This window comes from Lepisma saccharinum, chromosome 13 (assembly GCF_977018435.1).
Source record: "Lepisma saccharinum chromosome 13, izLepSacc3.1, whole genome shotgun sequence".
Classification (NCBI taxonomy): Eukaryota; Metazoa; Arthropoda; class Insecta; order Zygentoma; family Lepismatidae; genus Lepisma; species Lepisma saccharinum.
The window spans coordinates 49285274-49310828 of record NC_139241.1 but is presented as its reverse complement, the minus strand read 5'-3'; the positions used below and the strand labels follow the sequence as shown (position 1 = coordinate 49310828).

The following is a 25555-nucleotide window of genomic DNA, read 5'->3' as shown; positions in this document are numbered from 1 at the left end:
ATGTCACCCCCTTCCAACCTCCATCCCTAGGGGTGCCAAGGGTGCCTTACCCCCACAGTATTTCTTTCGAGATTGCAAGTGATATGTGTTGCAAATTTGGTTGAAATCGCTCCAGACATTCGAGAGTTATGCCAGAACAAACACACATACATACAAACATACATCCATTTTTATATATAGAGAGATTACGGATAACTCTATCAGCTTTCTGCTACTCTGCCAACTCCTGTGGTGAATTGGTTAGTACTGCATGCTACAACTCCAGTTGTTATGTTAATATTATTACAACATGATTTGCAGGATTTCTAGTCTGTGTGAAAGTGCAGCTTGACATTTCTGCAGACTTTGCGTAAAACCGAACTCTTATCAGCTCAGCCCTGAAAATTACATAATGTTAAGATAATAACAGTCATGAAATGATGAACATACCCTAGCTTGGTAACAATCACTTGTAAGATAATCTATAAAGCCCTTCATCATCCAAGAAGATGGAGTTTCTCCAGGATGAACCCTTGAAGTCACAACAATTGCTTTCTTCTTCTGCAAAAAAAAATAAAATAAAATAAATAAAGGAAGGAAGCATGTTGAAATTTAAAAGTGCAATATTTGTATTTTTATTATTTTATATTGATTTTCTGTTACTTTTGGTGGCGAGATCAAAAGCAAACCACTTAATGCACAATAAGTAATTTCAATAATGATAATGTAATGTAACTCAGTACGACCAATGAAAGACCAACCAACCGGCATTGTCCAGTGTTGCCTCAGTGCAGTGATTAATTCGCACAGCCCCAAAATTTCCTCAGCACCCCCTAATTTTTTTTTTCACAAAGACTCAATTTATGGTCATTTTAAATCTAAATTTATACTACACCCCCCTGATGGAAAATTATGCTTTAGTGTTCTGGGTTCAAAGCGTAACTTGCAGAGCACCAATATGTATAAGAATCACATGCGATGAGAGGGTTGAGTAAGGATTGCTCTGTTTCAATTTTTTAAAACATATGTATTTTATTTTCCTATTAATTAATAGTGTCCTGCACCGTGGCTGTGCAGACTAATGCTTCCGGCTTTGGCTATGGGGCATGTGCTGGTTCGAGTCTCCTGGGGGAAAGTGGAACAACTTTTCTCCTGAGATTTCAACGAGTGTATGGGACTAATGGCCACACACCATCATGAGGAAATTGGGGAGCTATGTACGACGAGTAGGGTAACCCGGTTCATAGAAAACGTACGACAACTGGGGGTTCATTGTATTGACCACACGTCACCCTGCAACTTGTTGCATGATTTCTTACATCTGCTTCTTGGACATATGGGAATGAGGCTGGCAGTCAGACTGTTGTACCATGGGTTATTATATTATTATTATTAATAAATAGTCAAATTATATTGCAGTATCATGTTTAGTATGTAACCCATAATGCAACAGCCCTTGCAGGCCATGACATACCTTCCAACTGCGAGCCTCACTCCCACATACCTCAGCAGAGGTGGGCGATCATTCAACCAGTTACAGGGAACATGTGTTCAGCATGACGAACCCTCAGTCGTTAAAACACTCAAATGCTGACCAAGGCAAAATTTATTGTATAAAAAATACAGTACAAACATAACGTTCCCAACTTCGAACAGGGTCTTCTTCAAATAGATTCACATTAAATTGATCATATTGAACAATGCCTCGGTTGTAGTTTTCCATGACCAGGTTACACTACTCATTTGTAGCTCCCCAATTTCCTCACAATAGTGAGTGGCCACCAGTTCCATATATTGGCCAAAATCTCAGGAGAAAAATAGGAGAGAGAAACCAGTGGATGTCCTGTTGCCCAAGCCCAAACATGACACCTTAGACCACACAGTCACGTTGCGGGACCATGTTTGACAAATAAAAGTACTTAACTCCTGTGTCCTGTTGAAATACATTTTCTACTGTTAGTTGCCATCTTCATGGCCAAGGATGTTGGTCAGTGCAAGTTCTGGGTTTAAAGCTCGCCATGGACATGGATGTTCTATTGTGGGTGCCCTTTCATGAATTTCATTTGATCACCATTCATCTTCATCATTGCAATTAGCCTTTTAGGTAGAAATGCAACATAAAATTAGAAAGAAAATTACCTTGCATTCATCAGTCAATAAATATCACCCTCACAAAATAAAACAATCATGCTTTACTTTGGATGCTATGCCATGTTTCTTTTTATCAATATAAGATACAACCTAATATATTGAATTGTTCCTATGCCACCACACCACCATATATTGGAAAAAATATGTTTATAAAAATATAACTAGAAAGCGAAGATAATAAAAACATGAAAATCAGCTGTCATTAATATTTCAGAGAAGCAAATTGCCATATTTTTTTTAAAAAAAAAATGTTCTCTCAAGTCTGATAGAAGGAAATTTTGGGAATAATCTCACCTTCACTGAAGCAAAATTCCATCTCTTTCTGATTTTTCATGAATTACAGACTGGTATAGGCCTTAGTTGAAAAGTAATATACAATTTGAAACTATTTATAAACAGGATTTAAGACTATAATTACTGGTAAGTTGCATAAAAATTGTGGTTCAATCAAGGTTTGAACCTGAATCTTGAGCATTCCATACCTGTACTCTACCACTGAACTACTGATGTCCCCATAATTTCCTCAACTTACATCTCTGTGAACGTTTATATGTCTATTGCAGGACACATATGGACAAAGCAACAGTGCTCAAAGCAGGGGGACACATCCTCCACTTAAAAAAAATCATAAAGCATCCTCACAACTAGGATAATTTTCATAAAGCATGCTGCACCCACATCCCCATGTTGCACCGTACAAGCATCTCCCTTTCCTATCCCAAAACTTTACCAAGCATCCCCCCACGCTAGAAATTTCCACTTCAAGCATTGTTAACATTGGTTTCATGCAAAGAAACTTTCAAACTAAATAATTACGTTACCTTTGGTTCTTCACTTGTTGAAGGTGCTGTGATGGTCAAGTAATACACATTGTTGCCAGCCAAGGATCTACACAGCAATCTAAGTTTACAAAAAGTAGATTTCAGTGGGTCATTCTGTAAAATTTCAAAAAAAAAAAAATCTGGTATTAGATAAAGTTAATTCTGACAGAGTAGAGAAAACTTGCACATTTTAAAAAATAACTTTGAAAAGCATCTGTTTATACATTTTCAATCCAAAGTTGTAATCACCTGAGTTAGAAACTCAATTACAAAGCCAGTATCCTTGAGGGGATATAAACTTCAGGTTAAGTAAAAGCAAAACTATTACAGTTTGTTGCATACAATTGTTTGATTTCAATTTGTTTAGAATAGATTCGTTAGAATGTATTTTTTTTCCTTTTATGACTGAGGCAGTCTATGCCGGGAGAAGTGAAGGTTGTGGCTTTGTGCACACTCTGTGAGCAAACAGGTACAATTTTCCGAACGACCTTCGTAGAAGTAAAAGAGAAAAAATGTGAAATAGTGGATCCTAGAGGACATGCGTTGGTTGCAGAATAAAATTGTTCATTTTAAAGTTGGCTAATAAATGAGACGACAGATATCTGGAGATTTTTCAGTACCCATTTCAATTGGGATGAATACTATAGATTATAGATAAATAAATATCGATGAAGTGGATTTGTCTATCCATATTTCACAGTAATTGTCCCTCACAAAGAGTGTTCACAGGGACAATTGACACTCCCTCAATTTAAAATTTTTTCACATATACATAGCTCTCATCATCAGGGAATGTTGTGCTCGAAATGAGAGCAATGTATGCTCTCAAAATGGATGTTAACATCGAATTAAGCTGGCTGGTAATCTGAGAACAGACAGTTGTTCGAATCAGGTTACCAGGAAAGCTACAATTCTTAATAATAATTACATTACTACTACTTGCTTCCTTACTTAATCAATTTTATATCAACGTTCTGGTCTCCTATTTAAAAAAAACATCTAGGATAAAAAGGAACATTACTACTTTTAATGATAAAAAGCTTTTCTTGGCCCTCTCCCCCTCAAAAAATTCTGGACCTTCTTCTTCCCTCACCCATGTATGTTGATTCTATACAATATCAAACTATAAACTCATTATGAAGTTAACTTAATTCAGTACTATTTATAATTTGAGAGGTTAAATTTTATTATTATTAAGAAAACACCTACTTACATGCAGCTGCATGAGATAGTCTTGAAGGTGTGTATAAGTATAAGGGTAAGAGTGTGCCATGTATACAGTATCATCATCATGTGGAAATGCTACATTAAAACTTAGTGTGTAGGATGTAGGTTGGTCATCATCATCATCGCTCCTGTATGTAAAGAAAGGAAAATGTATGATATACTATGTACATATTTCTTATGTTGTTACACATAAAAGTAAATTTCTAAACACTTAAATACATATATTATTATTAAATATATATGAAGGAATTAATTTGTTACTTTTATATATATCAGATATTTATAAAGTGGCAAACTAATTTTTTACTAACTGGTTTAATATGTCAATAAATTGCAAAATTATTGAAATTGTTTTATTATGTTTACGTTTTAGTTCAATTTTTGCCTTTTATTAATATAAATCAATTAGATTTCATACTTATATTTGTCTTGCATTGTTCTATTACTTTTATTGTCCATATTTTGTTAATGTGTAGATCTGTTAATGATCTCTTGAGAGAGAGAGGGAGGGAGAGAGAGAGAGAGAAAGCACTGAGATACACACAGATACAGACATTACCCTTCATTCTTTCTATGTTTTTGATTATTTTCTAGTAAAGTATATTTGAATTTAAAACTCTTTGCCTATCTCCGTTCTTATAACAAAAACTCTCTCCCCCCCGAAAACTTTTGGTGAGAGGATCAAGATTGTTTGCCCCCCCCCCCCCTCCCTATCACCACCAGGATTTCTCACCCTGTTGTTCTCTAACAACTAGTCGTTTTTCATGCTACATACATGCAGATACAGAAAGGGAAAAAGATTAAGTGCACAATAGGCCAGAAGGTTTACCTCAGGCAGATTTCACACATGACATGTTGCTTGAGGATTTCACCAATCAAACGCAGACTTCTGCGGCCTGTCATGCTGCTACAGTGTAAAACGTTGCTGTTGATTGGCTCATTCTGAAGCGGCACTTGTTGCCTGTTGTTTGTAGCTTCAGTGTGAGATCTCCTCCCAGTGGGTGGTCTGCAGTCAGCTGGAAGACTTTGCCAGCTATCACATGATTCCTTCAATCCCATAACAGGCAACTGGCACAAAGGAAGCTGATATTCCGAATGGCAAAAGGAAAATAATTTGGCCTCTAGAGGCCTGAATAGCTATTGATATGTTTTGCTTATTGCCGAAGGACTCTTGCAATAGTGCAATGAGTCACCATCTTTGTATGAAACAACAACCTGCAGAAGACAGACCACTTGATAGCCTGAACTGTAACAGGTCTATATAGCCATTTATTTTATCACCTAATGGATGTTGTAACATAAGGGGTGATTCATGAGTCCCTTGCACCCCCTGTAAAATGTAGTGGAGTTAGGCTGGGTACAAATGGTCATGATAGAAACAGGTTAGGAGCATTCTGGCACTGTTTTCTCACACCTGGAAAATGAGACAGTTGTTACAATCATGCAGTCTTAACTTTTTCTGATTAAAGATAGTTTGAGGAAAAACCTTCGACATTGCATTTATCATAAAATTCTAGCCTGGTTTGATATATCACATCACCCCCTTCCTATTTAAAAATTTTGAGTTGAATTCAATATGGCGGACGTCTGCTTGGAACACCAATGTGGTTCCCCCTAAGCCTAACCTGATTCTATCATGACCAATGTATCCAGCCTAACTCCTTTACATTTTACAGAGGGTGTTAAGCGACTTTTGAATCACCCAGTATTACATATTGACAATTACAACTGGACCTTAAATTCAAACCAATACTTACCCGGTGGAGGCACATAGTGGTTCGGATCCCACATTAAACTGTAGGTCCACTCCCGATTAGCCTTACTGTACATAAAGTGGACTTAAAACACCAATTCAATCAATAAGTCAATCAAACCAATACTTTTGATATTGATACCACCGATATTATCTGCCTCATTAGTACTCATATTAGTTCAGCTCTAGTTTCACGAGATGAATGGAGAACTTACAAAGAATCATTCCTGAAGTATGTGATGTTGTCCCCACATCGCCTCCAGCCAATGGACTTCTGTGCTGCCTCTCGTGTTGAGTACATCAACGGCTTCATTCCACAGCTGTACAGACTGTCTGGCTTTGTTAAGTTGACAATGGAAAACCTAAAATAGAATTGCGATTTTACTTTTAGAAAACCTTGCTGCTGAGACTACTTTCACACACAGCATCCTTATGTGCTTCATTTTGCCACATTTGATTTTCTTGTCTTCAAACATTGTGTTGATTGTCACTGTGGTCTGATAGTACTGGGATCTGAAACTGTAATCCAACACTTATGTGTCATTTGTGGACTAAAGTATAGGATTCAGATACTAAAGCTGAAACTTGGTTGCCGAAATTTGATTCAGTAGGATTTATTCTATGTCACGTCACCAGAAAGTGCAAATTTTCACCACCTCTTCCGATTTTGTTCTCTCAGGATCCATGAGCGTACATGCAATATTTTCCCAAGAAAAACCAACCCATTCTTGGTTTTGAGATTTTTTTTTTTCTCTTTAAAACGAACTACATGTTTCATCGTTATCTATCCTGCTTCTATTAGAAACTTATTGTACAAAACCAGCATACATTACTTAAAAGTTTGTTTATAAAATAATAACAAACAGCAACATTGTGCACTTAATTACAAACTAATACAACTATTCAATTATAATAATAAATATTAGTTGTAAACCAATGTCTTCATGTGCATTAGCGTACTGCATCGAACCACTTTCGCTCGCTCAAACACGTTCGAATCTCCCATGCTCGATCGTACCGCACTCGTAGTGGAATGATTGGCAACGTCCCGTATTTCAGAGCCTAATGAGCAGCACTGTCAACCTAAATCCCATTCATGGAAGGAAACCACTCTACGCAATTACAATTCTAAATCATAATTCCGTATATTATTATGTAAGACTCAAATACAGCACATATGAAAGTATGCAATATCTACAGACCGAAATGTAAAATGGATACACATGCTGACAGACCTGCCTAAGCAATTACAAATATCGTATCACAGTGCAAGAAGTACGTGTACAGCATTGTTCACTTACCGAAAAGAATAATAATATTCTGTGAAATAATAAAATGCAGTTATAACATTCAATCGAACATCATTTCAATGTGACAATAATCGTAGAAACATAAAATGTCAGCCTAAACAGTTTCAGCCCATAATCATCTATTTCATTTTCACATATCTCGGTAAGATACACAAAACTGCATTTTGACATGGAGATGATGATTACGTTCACTTATTTTTTAATTTCATTTCGTATTTTATTTCACGATCCATATTTGATGACCCACTACCATGGACAAATTACAGAAATATGTCTAGTAATAGGGTTTGAGAGTTTGAATGTATTTCGCTCGAGCAGAACTATCAATTCAGTGTGCCATGTAGCGTTGCCTGTGCGAACTATTTGCCGCTTGAGTGAAAAATGCTCATTGCAGAACTCTAATTTGCATATATTGGCTAATACTGGTATTTCAGCTCTATGATTCATTTGATTCATTTGGTTTATTTTACTTCGCTTTTTTCCACTTTTTGTTAATTGTGAAGATTGGAATGAATGATGATATGATGAAACACTCACAAAGAACATGCATGCCCAGGCCAGGATTCGAACCTGGGACCCCTGGCATTGTAGAGCAATGTGCTAACCACTTGCTGTTATATCAGCAAGAGGTGGCACCACCAGGTTTTAACAGAGCATCAAACATTTCAGACGGGTGCCCAATTACTTTTTGGTAGATTGTGTATTTGTGTGCAAGTGAAAAGCTAATCAACAAGTTGCTTTATACAGTTAAGAAGTAGCTTACCTGTACCAAAGATGTTTCTTCATGTTCTCAACCCTGAAGTAGTACCATTGCATGTGCCTGTTCGTGTACATGTCCGTCCTCAAGTACAGCTCATAGTAGGTATCTGTGACTCTCACAGCCTTTGCCAGATTTCCAGATTCAAATCTTGATTCAAACCTCAGGAACTGGTCATTATTTTTAAGCAATGGAATTCCATTGATAACAACCCGGTTTCCTCCCACACAGGAACGACTAAACTGAAAAGATAGAGAGAAACTAGTATTTTATAGTGCACTATTGCTGCTATAAAAACGTATTACCTAATTTTATTAGTGCATAATTGATAGTCTTATTTTCATTACTGACACATGTTTTATTGACACCGAGTGTTTGGTGAGAACAGAATATAGAAATATATTTAGGGAGGAGGGAGGTCCGTTAAATTTACTCTTCCTTGAAGTTCTATTACATTACTAACATACAGAAAATTATAATCCACGTTTCATTACAGAGGGTTGTTAAACCTCACATAATGCCCTGTACATTATTACATGATTGAATAAGTGAAACAAATGTATGTTACCATTAGATAGTAAGAAACTTACATAATTGACTGCGCTAACAGGGAAATACTGGAAAATGACTTCTCCATACTCCTCCCCTACTGGCTTTGGTTGTACTTCACTGCCTGTCACCTCATAGTATTGTTCTGGGAACGATGGTGCATAGTCGATGTGCCTGATATGGTCTTCGACAACCTAAATTGAGCAGTAAAGATAGTTTATGTTAATATATTAAAATTTCCCAATAATAATTGAGTGTCATCATTTAACCTTTGTAATTAATGATTCTTGATGAATTGCTTGAACTTGTAACCACAGTACTTGTTGTTTTTTTTTTTTATTTACAAATGTTTCAGAGATTTGTTTGGTCTCCATCCTCAGGCATATGCAGGAGGATGAAGTAGGTTGAAGTGAATTAGATTATTGCTGATGTTTGTAAAACAAGCTCTATGTCGACTGTAACATTCCTGTGTTTACCCACACACTAGATACACATGTAATGGTTGGCAAATGTGAACATAACAGTATATTCGCTGTTGATTCATTATTAGGCTGTTACTGTGGCTGTACATATTTTAGCCATAATATAACCACGTGAACCTTGGATGCTTCAGTTATAAGCAGATGACCAATGCCACAATTCACATGTAATGCCCTGAGCAGTTGTATGTTACTTATGTTTAGAATTTTGAGTTCATTTTTTTTTTTTTTTTAACTGTGTAGTGTCACAGAAAATCAGTATCAGAAGGACAAGTGTGAATTAGATTACTGTTCTCTGATTCATGCCTTCTCCTGAATGCCCTAGGAGGTATTTTAAACATATCTAATATTAAGAATTAGGAATGTAGTATAATATTCGAACTCCAGGCTTTCCTTTCTTGCACGTTATGCTTCATGTCAACATAGAATCCACTTTATTTAATATGATCTATCATCTAACTAAGCTTAAAACTAGAGCTGAGTCGATACCATCGTGCAGTGTCAAAATAAAATTTACCATTGTTTCATTATCTAAGCAGACAACACACATCAGTGCCTTTGCATAACAGTCAGATAAAATAATGAAAACTAAGATATATATGCTGATCATTGCCCAACAATAAAGCCAATTGAATCGTGCGTTCTTGACATTTGAAGAATAAAAACTTTAGTGTATTTTCCTTTTGACTACTTTTCAGCACTTTTTACAGTCCTTAGGAAAGCATTGTGTGTATAGTTCAAGCATTTCCTATAAATGAAGACAATTGTTATATTATTTTGAAGTGCAAGTTCTGCACACAATAAGAAGATTTTGAAATGTAATCTTCAATATGATACAAAATTCTAATGTTTTATATCTTCTTTTAGAAAGGAATCTTACCTGACATTCAGCAGGCCATCTGGGAGCTTGTTGTGGACAGAATTCTTTCTGTAGAGCATATAGATCCCTTGGTTCTTTTAATTTGGCAACTGCTTTATTTGTTCTCGAGTCTGTGTTGATTTCAACTTGATTTGTTCGTAAAGTTTGTTGTAGAAAATTACTTAGATAACTACCTGTAAGAGAATAATTTTGTTTTGTATAAAATATTTCATTGAAACATCAGTTTGTTAATACAGTAGAACGTTGTTTATCTGCCTTAATTGGGATCGAAAGTTATGCAGATAACGATTTTTGCGGATAATCAAACATGTGTTTATTTAACAAAGAAAAGCACTTACAGTACAGATTTATTTTATACATACGTATTTAACAAAGAAAAACACGTACAGTACTGGCTTATTTTATCCATACAGTACACAGTACTACATATGTAGTACTGTGTAAGAAAATACTCATAATATACGTACAGTATGTGCCTAAATTATAGTACTGTACCTGTTTTTTGAGTGTGCGGATAACTGACGTTGTGGACTATTGACGTGCGGATAAACAACGTTCTGCTCTATATGGATAAAATAATCCATGATGGATAAAAAATCAATCTTATGTTCTATCATTGATATCTTTGTTTCAGCTTCAGAGCTAAGAATTCGTGCACTGAGAATCTAAATGTTCTATGTCTAATTTTTCATTTTTTCAGCGGAGCCCTTTAAAGTTTGACATGATATATTTATTGGACCTTTGTCACAATTGTGCTGAAAGTTTGTGCCATTCCAAAGGCTGATATATTGAATCCTCTTTAAAAGGAAGTGGTTGTTTGGTTAGTTATTTATGCTGTAATTAATAATTGAAATTTCAGATAGAACAATTGCCCGAAACACCAGCTATGATTTCGGAGTGCCAGTGTTGTATCTACCATATTTAACACTGCATTCTGGAAAAGAGATGGAGATGAAACAATTTCATTATAAATTTGTCATTTGGTAGCAAAGTAAAATAAATAATTCATATTTTGGGAAATCAATCTACTACTTTGAATCCACTATTATTCAAAATTCCTGTCTGTTAACAACAAAAGTAAGAACCAAAGACCAATACCATTGTTAAGCATATCCCACAAGTGACTGAGGTTAGAATGCAAGTGGTTTATCTTGTACTCGGATGGCACTTGTAGTTGGTTTAGGAAACTGTCGTAAGGTTTCATTGGCTGTTGGAGTTTGCACTCTTCATGGCTGTTTTCAAATTCTGCACATGAACCAAAAAGACACTCAATATATCAATATTGGTTGTATGTAGGCATCAGACAATTGCAGAGATGAAACAGTTACATCCTAAATAGACTACAGCCAAAATATCTCCATTTGTTTACTATTTAGAGATAGAACATTTGCATTCTTACTGGACGAATTATCAGATAACTGTAGACACATCTATGACTGATGTAATATATTTTTTTTAAAAAAAGGTGCAAGTAGCAAGAAACATGTCTCAAAAGTTAAGTGTGAAGATTCATGAAACTAGTTTTTGTTGAGAATTTTAAATAATTAAATTTAATTTCCCCATCCTTGCAACACCATGGTGCAACAGCCTTTGTGAGATCAGGACCTGCCAGGAAGGTTTTCACTGGATGACGTGTGGTTAGTGCTCCAAATCTCATCGTTTTTACTATCTAGAATTCTAGACAAGAGCCAGCTACTTCTTTTCAAGGAGTTGTCCAATTATCCTCATGATGAATGGTCAGCATTGAAATTTTGAAGTTCCCACCAGAGATCAAACTTGAATTATCTCACTAAAAGTGAGAGCTTAACCATTCGGCCACATCACCAAGTAGCACTGGGTAAACATTCAAATTATATTATGTACACTTCTCCAAATGTTATTGACTGCCCTGAAAGATTTCTAAGTCCAGAAATCGTTAATTTGGCAACAATTTTAGAGAGTTGTCATGAACAATATGGAAGGGTATTAGGGTGTGGGCATATGTGTGCACATCGCTACTCCCTGGGCATGCCACTATATAATATTTAATCCAGAGGGATATAATAGTTCAATTTCACATGAAAGAACATGTACACTTCTCCAGATGTTACTTGACCGCCTTCTAAGTCCAGAAATCATTAATTTGGCAACATAGCTCTGGAGAAGCAGCAGAGAGTAGCCAACTCTACTGCAGATCCCTCTACTAGGCGAGAAACCCCGTGGTGAATGATATACAGTCTTGTTTATAACAAGAAGTCAGAAACTATATTCGCCCAACATATTAATAGAGAACAAAACGGAAAACTCTAGTCTGAGGAATAATTTAAGAAAATACTTGGGATTCGGCATGTTAAAATTGGGATAAGAGAAACTGTTGTGAGGTTGGAAACACTGCACTCGCTCGTGGTCCACCTGGACGATATCACTGTCAGGTTTTAACACAAAAGGGCATAATTTCGAATAGTTTATGCAAATTGTATAACAACACCTTTGCAAAGTACTGTTCAACGAGCGAAAAGTAACAATTCTCGTAATTTCCAGTGAAAATGTGTTCGTCGGATAGAAAAGTGGTAGTTTGCGCAGTCATCAACATGTTTCAAGGCATTTGCTACAAGCGAAGTTGTAGATTATTAGTAAAGTACTTGCGTCTCAGGTATCTTTTTTCCAATAAATTAAGTGTCGCAGGTTCAAATCCAGGACCCTCCATACTTTTTTAAAACTTTCTTTTGTAAGTATGGCATTCAGATACATAAGTATTTAGTTTAGCAACAGGGACGTAGCTAGGTTGATCAGTTTGGGGGGGGGGGGGGCAAACGTAAGATTTTTTCTATCAAACTATTATAAATTAAAAACTATTTATACACCATGTAGGCCTATGCTGTGTACATACATTATATATGTATGTGTGTGTGTATATATATATATACGTATATAGTGTTGGAAAGAAAAGGATCAAGGGCCTCCTCGGTGGCGCATGGTAGCATCGTCGTCTTGTAATCAAGGGGTTCCGGGTTCGATACCCGGTGGATGCTAATAGTGGTTCGGATCCCACTTTACACTGTAGAACCAGTCCCGACTAGCCTTACTGTGTATAAAGTGGACTAAAAACACCAACTCAATCAATCAATAAATTGGAAATGAACATCATTTTCTTCTGTAGCCCCAACAGTCTACGGATATACTCTCGTGAAATACACAGCCATTATTCGGCAAACTAAATGCAGAATGAGCACATTAGCTTAATGGCTGGTACACCAAGAACAATGTTATTAGTCTTTAGATTTGTAAATTTGCTGGGAAAAAAATTGAGAAGTAGATAATACCCTTTTCCGTGGTTTTAGATATAAAGTGCTGGAACCAGGTTTACAAGTATTGGCAACAGTGCAAATATGAAATGTGTGTGTAATGAGTTCAAGCTAGACATCTCATGTAACTTATACAGTTCATACCGGAATCGAATCTGGTATATCTTAGTTCAAAGGGCCCAAGTCTTCTATGACATCTGATTGTTCACTTGGGAAATGATGACGATAAGAAATTATATGCACACGTCTAATTTCTTAAAATTAATCTCATTTGTGTGTGGAAAACTGAATATATGATGGCACTGGATAAAACAAAGTTCCACACGCTCAAATAATTACGCTCTCGTCTTTGGTTCTGTAGGTTCAAGAACCTGCCCCGGTTCGATTCCCGATGGAGGCACATAGTTGTTCGGATCTCACTTTAAGCTGTAGATCGAGTCCCGATTAGCCTTACTGTGCATAAAGTGGACTTAAAACACCAGTTCAATTAATCAATCAATCGAAAGGTTCAAGGTTCGATCGCTGGTGGTCAGGCCGGTAGCCAGAATTTGATTTCGGAAGGGGCTTATCCCTTATCGGCAGCCGCCATCTAAAGACGAAAAGGTTGGGGGGAGGAGTAAATGCGCTGAAGATGAATTTCTTGGTATATTGCAACTTACCATATACAATATGTTTAATCCTGTTAATGAAGTAAATTTAATTACTACTATACATTATTCAAATCAGATATTTGTAGGATTTCGGGAAAGGACTGCAGCCCCCGAGCCCCTTCCCTGGGTATGTGCCTGCTTGTATTAGTTCCAAAATTTCTGTGCTGTTCCAACATCGTGAGGACAATTTGGGAAGTACTTCAAAGCGATATGGAAGGCTCTCGAAACTATGGGACTCGATGTGATGACCACGTGCAACCGAATGAAAGAACTCTTCGCAGGTCTTGTCCCTCAATATTAATTTTACTGACTAATTATAAGTTTTTCTCGGCCTCCTTGATGATGCAGTGGTAGCGTCCCCTCCTTGCAATCAAGGGGTCCCGGGTTCGATCGGTGGAGGCACATAGTGGTTCGGATCCCCGATTAGCCTTTAGTGTTGCCCACGAGACGAGACTTTGGCCTGTCTCGTCTCGTGGAAATGCTGTGAAATGCTGTCTCGTCTCGAAAATAGTCGTTTGTCAAAGGGACACATGATCAATCTCGTCTCGTCTCGAATTTTTAAAAGCCTGTCCCGTCTCGTCCCGTGGGCAACACTATTAGCCTTACTGTGCATACAGTGGACTTAAAACATGAACTCGATAATTGGAAGGTTTTAGAAGAACTAAACATGGCTTTTTATTCATCGTACAACTTTGCTTCTTTTCACCCTACTTTTACAGTTTTTCTTCCTAAGAATTCCACTGAGTATAAGACGCTACGAAACCAGAGGTCGAAGGTTCGGACATTGGACAGGTATGGTTGTATCATGTCTGTCCCATCGCCATTCCTTCGGCTCATCATTCATCCTCATCGTCGAATTTAACCCAAGAGGTAGAAAAGCGGCGTAATATACTAGAAATATATAAATGATTGATTTGGTTTATTTTACTTCGCTTCTCTGATACTTTTTGGCTAATCGTGAAGATGAAGATGACAGTGAGTGATGTGAAATTGATGAGAGCACCATCATAAAGAACACACACGCCCAGTCCAGGATCTGAACCCAGGACCCCTAGCATCGAAATGCACCTTGTTAACCACTGCACAACAAATAGAAACAGAAAATGCTTGATAAGTTATTTGCTTCTCCATAACTCATGATTATATTATAAGTATTATTCGCTGCATGACTAGGGATTAATTATATTTGTATGTCTAGCCAACCTAGCCACCTAAGCAGCAGCAGCTTCCGCATTTGCAGGTGGGGGCTAAATGAAGAAAAATCACAGAAAGTCAGAAAGATATACAAATTTTGTAACATAATACTCCCTCTGTCGCATAATTATTGTCCGGTACACCTTTGTTTGTTGTCCTATAATAATTGGTAATCGGCTGGGCGGTATTTGTTGCTCGTTGTGATAAGGTCACGTTGTTCCTATTCACAATCTTGAAGACTGATCTACTGTGCCTCTCCTCATGCGTGTGCTTTCCATCTGCCTCTTCGTCTGTAATCCCTGTACTACCATTTTGGCATACCGGACTATAATTATGGGACAGAGGGAGTACTTATAGAGCATGCAGACGGCTGTAAAAACAATTGCTACATACCTAGTTTCCTTCCTTAATTGAAATGTTGTTTATTCTTCATTATACATGAGATCAACCACCCTGGGAGTCGAACCCAGGATCTTGTGTGGTAGTCAGACTCTCTTTTAGAATGCCAATATGTTGGATATTTGATCGATCAGTCGATCCTGATCCATTGTTTCCAGAGGAAGACAATTTGGCAGCTTCTCATTCGATATTTTACTCGCGATGTAGGAAAACGAGATCACAAACACTTCGTGATGCTATCTTCTCACGTTTACAGAAGTTTACCACAAAAAATCCTACTTCAAACTGACAGATATCAATTGTCCACCAAATCAACAGATGAACCGACCGCTTCGATGTTTCTCCGAATTTTCAGAAAGTGACCTTTCCCTCCTTGCAGGGCAGGTCATTAGCAGGAGGGTTGATTGCATGTGAGAAGAACCGCTATGTCATTCATTCCCGCGCCGAAAAAGGGACAAGCAATAGAATTCTGTTCTTGGAATTTGAAACGCATGGGGATATCTTTTCTGAACCATAAAATAATTAATGCAGAAAGTTCTAGCCACCCGTAGCTAAATCTTCCTGTTTGTACAAGCAAGAAACAGGGAAATAGGAAAGAAATGCCTTGCTTGGGTTCGTGTTACTGAAAATTGAAAAAGTGTTTCAAACTGCAAGCAAAATTTACTGAAGAATTATTTTGCAATATTTATCATCAAAGTAAAATTTCCAGCAAATACAGAACAGTTTCCCGGGGCCACGTGGACGTTTGCCGGGGCCACGTGGACGTTTGCCGGGGCCAGTGCCCCCACGTGCCCCCCCCTAACGATGTCCCTGTTTAGCAATGAAGTTGAATAATTTAGTTTCAGAATGTTCACAAAATGTAATTCGGTTTGGAATTTGACGAATATTTCCAGGAGCTCAATGTATTTTTGTTCTTTTTTTTTTTTTTTTAGTAAGGCATACAATTCAGAGAAGCACTAACTTTCCACTCAATCTAGGCATGCTACATATGTAATGTCTGCAACATGTGAAAAGTCTTACGACGCATCACGCACGTTGAGCACAATACCGCTACACCACAGGTGCCACTAGTTATGTGAAACGTGCGGGGAATTACTCATACATGTGCAAATACTGCGCTCCAGTGGCGTACGCAAGGGGGGTTACAGGGTTTAAACCCCCCCTTGAGCTTTTGAAATATTATGGAAAATGCTGTAAAAAAAATAAAAATGGCTAATTTATCACAGTCAAAGATCTGCTACAGTAATAATAATAATAATCATCATCATCATCATCATTTGAATTATTATTCCCATGCAGCATGAAGAAAAGCACAACATTCCAAACACACGCGTCTTTAATAGTGAATGCCTAGAAAATAAACACGAATTCTTGAAAATTAAATATGAGGGCAACTATGATTTAAAAGAAAAAAGTTGTATATTAGCTGCAACAATGTTCAACGAACATGTATTTTTTTATGTGAACAATGAGCATTAACTAAATAAATTTCTTGGTTGTAAGCTGCTAATGTAGACAAATGCTAGGCCAACTAGAATACACAACCAACAGTCCGCCTTCCCATTGTTTACGCGTTACGTTTGAATTTCTGAATTCGAATTACAATAAGCTTAACAAATGTGAAATGTTTTGTTGGTAAGAACAGCGAGACAATCCAGATGTGAATTATCGTGCCCGTGCATAGTAGAGTTTGAGAGCGGTATTGGCGCATTTCTCATAAATCATTAGGCCTACATTGCAGTTTGGGATCCGTCGATATGTCTAAACAATCTAAGCGGCCGCAAAGTTCACAAAGTGCTTTGTGAATCACCTAGAAGTGATAAATGTGTTGGAATATCTTTAAATTTACTTTTGAACGCAAGAATAAGACTCAGTGGAATTTAGCAACATGTATTCTACATCGCGCCTCATCATCATCCTGGGTCAGTTCCGTAGGTAAAGGTAATGTAAATTTCACCATGCCATGAAGGCACATGTACTGGTGTGATGGGCCCCACACATTTTCGATCTCGGCCATTTTGGGGGTGATATGATCAGCACCATGCTCCGACAGCCTTTATCCCCCAGGATTGCTCCCAGGTACCGATTGATATGAGGCTGGGTGCGGGGACAAGGCTGGAAAAATTCCAACCAATTCCGGGAATCGAACCCGGATCTCCCGCGAGGTTTTCAGACTAGACCATCGCGGCTCCTTGCATGAGTTTCAAATTTTGATTATTTCAATTAATTTATTTGCTTGTTTTTATGGATTTTCTTCACACTTAAAATGTCTCACCTATCATATACGAATAAACGTTAACTAGGCAATTATTTCGTAAAAAAGAAACAAAAAATGCCCCTAGAATTTGTTAACAATCGAATGACTAGAATGTAATTTTGTTCTATTGCTTTAAGTTATGTAGATCTCTACTACTTAATAACAGTCGTGATATTAGTAGTAACAGCAGCTGTAGTAGTAATTAAACTAATTAATTAATTATAAGTGTTATTAATTAATTAATTATGAGTATTATTAATTTATTAAAGTATAAAAATAACCCCCCCTGATGAAATTCTGCGTCCGCTACTGCTGCGTTCGTGTGTTCAAAAGTTCGAAGTACGAGAAATGTTGGAGAAAGAAGAACGACCAAGCACAAGCCTTTTCTATCTCACAAGTAGCAAAAGTGAAATCATGTCCATATATTGATTGAGGGAGGGGGGAAAGACACCTTACTATCCCAGCTGGGTATTTACAATTTCATTTTGTGTGATTTGAGAAATACGGATACGAGATACATGTTTAGTACTAGTGGCACAAGAAAAAAGTGGCTCCTGTAGTGTAGTGGATATCGTGCTCGACGTGTGTGACAGGGGTCGTAAGATCGATCCCCAACCACAGCAGATAATTTTTCAGAAGGCGAGAAGCATTTGACGAAATATTTCTTCCAAGACTTGGAAACCTTTAATTCCAGACAGCTATCTAAATTGAAGCAGACAATCTGATACCACGTGACAGGTGAAGAAACCAGGCTCGGAAGTTGATCACTGTAGAATAACCTTAAAATTGATTTAAAAAATGGCCTAAAATATTTTTCGCACTGAAAATGAAAGCTTGATGTTTTTAATAAATTAAAAGAGATTTGATAAAACCCGCTGTTTGGAGGTTTAAACTACTAACTACAGAAGCAAGGGATAAAAGCAGTTAAGTGCTAATTCATTGTAATAATAACTCATGGCTCGACAGTCCTCAAAGCTGCCTGGGCCTATCTTCCGGCTGCCAGTCTCCCTCTCACAATCCTACCTACAGGTGTGGAGTTCTTCAATGGGGTGACGTGGGGTTAAAACGCCGAAGTTCCAGCCGTTTTTAAAGATTTCCGAGACCGGGTTACGTTACTCACTGGTAGCTTCCCAATTTCCTCACGGTGGTGGGTTGCCACCCTGCCCTATACACAGGCCGAGAACCCAGAGACTGAACCCAGGCGGACTCGAACCTATGCCGTCCCGCAGTTGGAGCGCAAAGCACATCTTAGACAGCATGGCCACGGAGGAGGACAAGTGCTAATTTAGTTATCTTTACATTAACTTCAAGGTTACATAACATACACTGCAACTTTTTTTTGGTATAAATAATTCACCTCCTTTGAGAATGGATCTTCCACGATACAGTAGACGGCCAGCAACTGAAAATAAATTTGTGTTTGGCTAACATAATATTGTATATTTTTTAATATTGTGCCTAATTTTATTTTAAAGCACAGGTTAAAGCAATAACAGAGGCCCGTAAAGCATTTAAAGTTTGTTGCAGGAAAAGTAAATTTACCCCAATTAATTATTTAATGCATTGCCAAATATTTCACTTGTGTTCTTCATCAACTTCCGAGCCCTAGTCAGCACATTCCTTGTTTTGCTAAATACTTTATTTTATTTATTTATTAATAGAAGATTCCAAATACAGCGTTAGCCATTTTACATTGCAACGATTTTATTCTGTTGGAATACAATAATTTAGGTATTTTTCGATGCAAATTGATGAATGTTCCTATTGTTTTTCAAATAATAAATTAAAATAATTACTTAGAATGAATGGTAATAATAATCAATGATATGTTGTGTAGATTTGTTTCCTCGTAATTTCAGGCTTTTCACATGTAGCATGCCTAGATTGAGTGGGAATTTAGTGCTTTCAAATAAATCTCTTCTCTGAATTATATACCTTACTAAAAAAAAGAACAAAAATACATTGAGCTCCTGGAAACATTCGTCAAATTCCAAGCCGAATTACATTTTGTGAACATTCTGAAACTAAATTATTCAACTTAATTACTAAACTTCATACCCAATATATCTGAATACCATACTTACAAAAGAAAGTTTTTTAAAAATATGAAGGGTTCTGGATTTGAACTCGCGAATCTTAATTTCTAGGAAAAAGATACCTGAGACGCGAGTACTTTGCTAATAATCTACAACTTCGCTTGTAGCAAATCCCTTGAAACGTGTTGGTAACTGCGCACACTACCACTTTTCTATCCGACGAACACATTTTCACTGGAAATTGCGAGAATTGTTACCTTTCGCTCATTGGACAGTACTTTGCAAAGGTGTTGTTATACAATTTGCATAAACTATTCGAAATTATGCCCTTCTGTGTTAAAACCTGACAGCGATTTCGTCCAGGTGGATCACGAGCGAGTGCAGTGTTTCCAACCTCACAACAGTTTCTCTGATTCCAATTTTAACATGCCGAATCGCAAGTATTTTCTTAAATTATTCCTCATACTTGAGTTTTCCGTTTTGTTCTCTATTAATATGTTGGGCGAATATAGTTTCTGACTTCTTGTTATAAACAAGACTGTAAATCATTCACCACGGGGTTTCTCGTCTAGTAGAGTTGGCTACTCTCTGCTGGTTCTCCAGAGCTATGTTGCCAAATTAACGATTTCTGGACGTAGAAGGCGGTCAAGTAACATTTGGAGAAGTGTACATGTTCTTTCATGTGAAATTGAACTATTATATCCCTCTGGATTAAATATTATATAGTGGCATGCCCAGGGAGTAGCGATGTGCACACATATGCCCACACCCTAATACCCTTCCATATTGTTCATGACAACTCTCTAAAATTTTTGATAAATATCTAAGTTATGGCTATTTTGCTGCTTAATTTACATTTATAACCCCCTACAAATGTACCTACACCACCCAGATTGAACTGTTTGATGTTTCAGATATTAGAAATGTTAGGTATAGTGGAACCAGAAGCAAAAGAACCTGCGCAGACCTGCGACTCCTACTCCCACGTGGAGGGGAGGGAGCAGAGTGGAGCATGCTTCCTTATGGCCCAAGCTGAACAAAAGAAGGGAAAGGTGCACGGAGACTTTTCGCCGAAGGTTCTTTTCCTTGTGGTCGCTCTATGGTTTGATGTTTCAGATGTTAGAAAAGTTCATGGGAAGATTGAAAAAGCCGTTCAATAGAACACCCGACCGCTACATGGGATAATCTGTATTCGATTCACAGGGGCTAAAATCAGGAGGGATTTTTTCTGACAATGTCCCTGCATAGTGTGGCTATGGGGCTCACCCAGCCTCTAATCATTGGGCATCTGGGTACAACTAGAGGGGCTAAAAGTGGCTGGAGTATGGTGTTGATCACACAACTTCCACTGAGAGATCGAGAATATGTGGAGAACTACCTCCACAGTCCATATGCTCCTTCATGGCATGATGCATTGCACAAGGGATAGCTTTACCCTTTTTCATGGAAAGCTGAAAAATGAACCGACTTAACAAAACTGGATTTTTGACATTGTAGGTCTCTTCCAGTCTCATTATCACATCATCTTGTCAAAACGTCTAAGATAGTGTAACCAGTGCTTTTGTAAATAGAAAATTGCTGCTTCCACTTGTTTTGGAACAGCTGCATGGAGATAATTTTTGGAAGTAGGGTCACTGTTATACTCGACGCTTCCGATCACTGGCGTACACAAGGTGCAGGAAGGTAGCAGATAGGTCTGCAGTCGCTCCCGAAATTTTGAGGAAATCAAAATTTTCAAATGAAAGCAGTATAAAGAACTCTGGAAAAACCAAAGTGGTAAATGCAAAGTCCTCTTAAAATGACCCCTGATTATAATTTTTATAGTGTATCTCGCTCGTACCGAGAACGCAGCTATGTGATAATTAGACCTCGGAACCTGTTTTTTTCCGTTGCAGGTGAATAAGAAATAACAAGTTACGTCAGCGTTTCATTTAAACACGCAACAACTGATGAAGTTTTATAGTGCCTAAAATAACCTATTTTGCTTGTTAGAGCCTAGTTTAGGTTTATGCGCCTAAATCAAACCTTTTTTTTAGGTCTCTATATATTTTTTAAGGTTTTAAAGGATTTTTATACCACACAGAAGTATTTCCTCTGTTTGGTGACGAAAAAATTAAATGACTAAAGTATTTGAAACATACCTTTCTGTCGATTTCCCTCCCTCCAAGTCAATGAAGGTTTTTCAAAGCTCTAAAGAAAGCAAAACGTCTGCTGCCACTGTTACTTACCTGCATGGTTCAAAGTGCAAACTTCAGATCCGTGCGTTCTAGCTCACTTTCGCGTCAGTTCGGTGCTTTGTGACATTCATGCCTTGCGAAGTAACGTTTCCCGAAATTCAATGAATTCCCGGTGAGTAGTCACCTTGATATTTTGAATCAAATTATACATACATACCTAATTCATTCTTCATATCAACAAGTAACTTTTGCTAACAGAGCAAGTATAGTATCACCATTTTTCAAAACGATGTATGCAAATGAAAATTTGGTTAGAAATTAATATTTGGTTGTTATACCATATAATAATAATAATTTCTTAGGATTTTTTTAAATTTTGTTTTTAACGATTTTACCTAATCAGTTTTCAGTAATTTTGAACCATTCAATTTTTTTTTATACCTACTTGAGGATTTTTTTAACCTAATTTGAGATTTTTAGAACCTATTTTAGGATTTTGAGAACCTATTTTAGGATTTTTAGAGCCTATTTTAGGAACCTAAAAGCATACTTTTTAGAACCTAAGAATCCAAGGTCTAGTGATAATCAACTGTTAAAAGTACAACCCTAAAAAAAAAAAATGCTTCCAATAAATGTCTAGTGGGCATAGATATTTTAAGTGTGGGTGTTCAGTATAGGGAGTGGGCATAAGGATTTAATGTGACCGGTCAACAAGAAAGGCAGTTTGATGAAAGCTTGCGGGAGGAAAGCTAATAAGGGCGAGCCCCATTGTCAATTCCTCACCTGCTTTTCTGTTTGGAAGCAGGCTCGGTTCCACGGGAGGGCGATAAGGATGATCGCTCCTTCCAACGGCCAGGTTTTTGTATATATTATTATCTTTATAGACTCAAACGTTCTGTCTTTTATCACTAATTGTAATTGGTTCGAGAATAATTTTTAAAGTTTCATTGAAGTCCACTTTATACTAAGAGAGGTTAATCGGAACTGGACTTACCATTTGAATCCAAATCACTGTGCGGTGTGTCTCAAAATGAGGATCGAACCCTAAACCCCTTGAGAGAATAGGTGTTTGTCTTCTTTTTTTAATTCACTTTACTCTTCTCAAATCTGAACGTTTAGTTCACCGTGGCAATGGGAGGAATTACGATAACTACAATAACAACCGCATATTGCAGCCATGGACCTCTATTTTTGCAAAACAATCTCTAGAACATGGAACTCTCTATTTGGTCCCTGTTTACAATACAATATATTGTTTATATAAAACAGTACAAGTATAGGTTAAAAGTGATGTCGGTGAGATGTGCGGCACTCGACTGAAATTCGCCCCTTACAACCATGGACGTCCGCAGGATTTTTTTTTTCCAGGGAGGGGCAAAGGTATTTTTTCCAGAGGGAGCAAAGGAGCCATATTTTTTCCCCATAGTGATACCCCATCAATAAACACACTTCAGTCTGAAATTATCATGTTTTTTCAACGCACTTATAATAGTTAACATAAATTACTATGACTGAAATGAAATCATGTGTGAAATATATATACTTTTCAGGTGAACATTCACTTTCCGGGGGGGGGGGGGCGTGCCACCCCTCCCCCTTCCAGACACCCATGCTCCCAACTATAACTTCTTGACACGCTACTGGTTGGAAGGAGAACAAATACAAGGGAGAAGAAATAGTTTCCCTTTGTGTTCAAATCCCAAAGAACTGCTGCCATCTTCCGACTAAATGTTGTACGAACGCAGATATCGTGCGGAGGGCCACCTTTGGTGAAGGTACCTTAATAGTAAACGGCAGAAACGCACACGTGACGTGGCGATTGTGCATTCGTTGCCAAATCGTTCAGAAATGTTAGTAATTTACTACATAGCTATTTGACTTATTACTATCGTGTCCAGTGTGGTCAGAGTAATATCTTCCCATTGCATCAGATTTCGTAAAGAGAAAAAGCGTATTGAATACGCGAAAACAGAAAACTCATAATCAAAAGAAAAAAAATAGTCATCCCCCTCACTGTACTAATATTCTCCGCACGCTACTGTTTACTATAATACGTTTATTAAGCCTACTTCTCGTGGAAACTGCACATTTGTTAACCACATTGAGACGTTTGTCAAATTTGTCAAACTAAGGGAATAAACTATTGCAACTGGCTACTGTATCGAATTTATACCTATCAGGAAGCACCATGCACACAAAATATGAAAGTGACTGTACGAAGTAAATGAATGAAATTCCTCAACCAAAAAATCGTGTTGGCTTATTGTTAGGGTCTATTGTATTTTCACTTTGTGTTTTTACCTGTTTACTAAACATGCACACGTAAGCAAACAGTCTACGTATACAACAATATATACCGCACTTGCTCATATATATATTACCTGCCTTACTTTTCGTATATACCGGGAAAAGAGCTGCCTGTAACTGTCGAACATTTCCATCAATTTCCATACTTTTAACCATGATTACGAGATCGCGAACCTGCCGCCGATACACCACTCACCCATGTGCAATTCACAACTTCTTTCCTGTGGTCGGTCATTAATCTTCACCCTCACATTGGAAGTTTCCCCCTCGCTTAGGGGAGGATTCTTTCTCATCTATACTCTTGCATGTTGCACGCAACTGTTGGATTACTACGAAAAAACTTGGAATTACCTTGGAGTACAATTTGTGGTCCTGACATAAGGCATTTGGGTACGATTCCATTCACAACACTCGTGCGTTCTGGGAAGAAGAGCCGAAATACACTTTCCAAGGCAGAGCTATGGCACAAAATCAATATTTCGTCGTGCACCACGATTGATTTCGTACAGCTTTCTGTCGTGGCAAACAGAAGCCGTGTGCGCGAACTACAAACATGAAGATCGAAATCAGCCAACGTTTGAAGATAAACACACAGACACACTGGTATTTCGCGCAAGTTGTGTACTTCTTTCGTACCCCGTATAATTTGCTACATGTCCCTCATGTCAGGTTAATTATACGCAGACGGCTGAAATTCAAAGCCACTTTGATTAGGATCCGTGAAAGCGAATTTCAAGAAATGCATTCCGCCCAAATTCACATTTTTGTAAGTTAGGTCACAAATCACATCGAAGTTATGGTTAGGTTCCTAGCAGTAACAGAAAAAGTAGTCACAAAACTAGGACTCTTGACTATTATTGCTCCAAAATAACCAATATTCCAAATACTTATTGCAAAATGTGTTGAAACTGGTAATAGTCGATGAAACCAAAAGGATTTGCACAGGGCAGTGGACGAACGGCTGGCAACTCTTTCTCCACCAAGTCCTTCTCTTTCTATCACTACTCAATTCAGCATTCGCTGTCTTTCCCACCCAGACAATTCACCGTATTGATTATCTAAAAATACTATGGCAGGATGAGAGATAAATCAATGGGCCCAGCAGTGTCTATCAAATCAGTACCAAATGTTTACCTTAGCACAGGGAAAGCTGCCAAGGGAGCGGGGGTGCTCTTGCCCCCCCCCCCCCCCCGCCCGGATATCTGTGGAAAGTTCATGTAATTCGAATGGGGAAATTGAAGCGATATTTTATTACAATTAATATAGTTTTCTGCAATTTACAGTTAGTTACAGCAATTAACTTAACTGCCGTGTCCAACAAAATGAGAGTATTTCTCTCTCTCTC

The 25555-nt window shown here is 37.6% G+C and overlaps 1 protein-coding gene across 2 annotated transcripts in view; it reads right to left on the bottom strand.

The window, feature by feature from the left end:
* LOC145997268 (cytosolic carboxypeptidase 2-like) overlaps positions 1-24783 on the bottom strand; it is a 57057-nt gene extending 32274 nt beyond the window's left edge. The window contains exons 1-8 of one of the 2 annotated variants that reach the window (XM_083134137.1): positions 24562-24783; positions 9907-10079; positions 8589-8741; positions 8005-8240; positions 6147-6293; positions 4165-4306; positions 2952-3065; positions 430-540 (exon numbers count right to left, since the gene is read on the bottom strand). In XM_083134137.1, coding sequence (XP_082990263.1) covers positions 430-540; positions 2952-3065; positions 4165-4306; positions 6147-6293; positions 8005-8240; positions 8589-8741; positions 9907-10079; positions 24562-24589 — 1104 coding nt within the window. In that variant the 5' untranslated portion in view covers positions 24590-24783. Of the gene's footprint in view, positions 1-429; positions 541-2951; positions 3066-4164; positions 4307-6146; positions 6294-8004; positions 8241-8588; positions 8742-9906; positions 10080-24293 lie in introns of both variants that reach the window. The other variant, XM_083134136.1, reaches the window with a different exon arrangement.
* Positions 24784-25555: the final 772 nt, after the last annotated feature.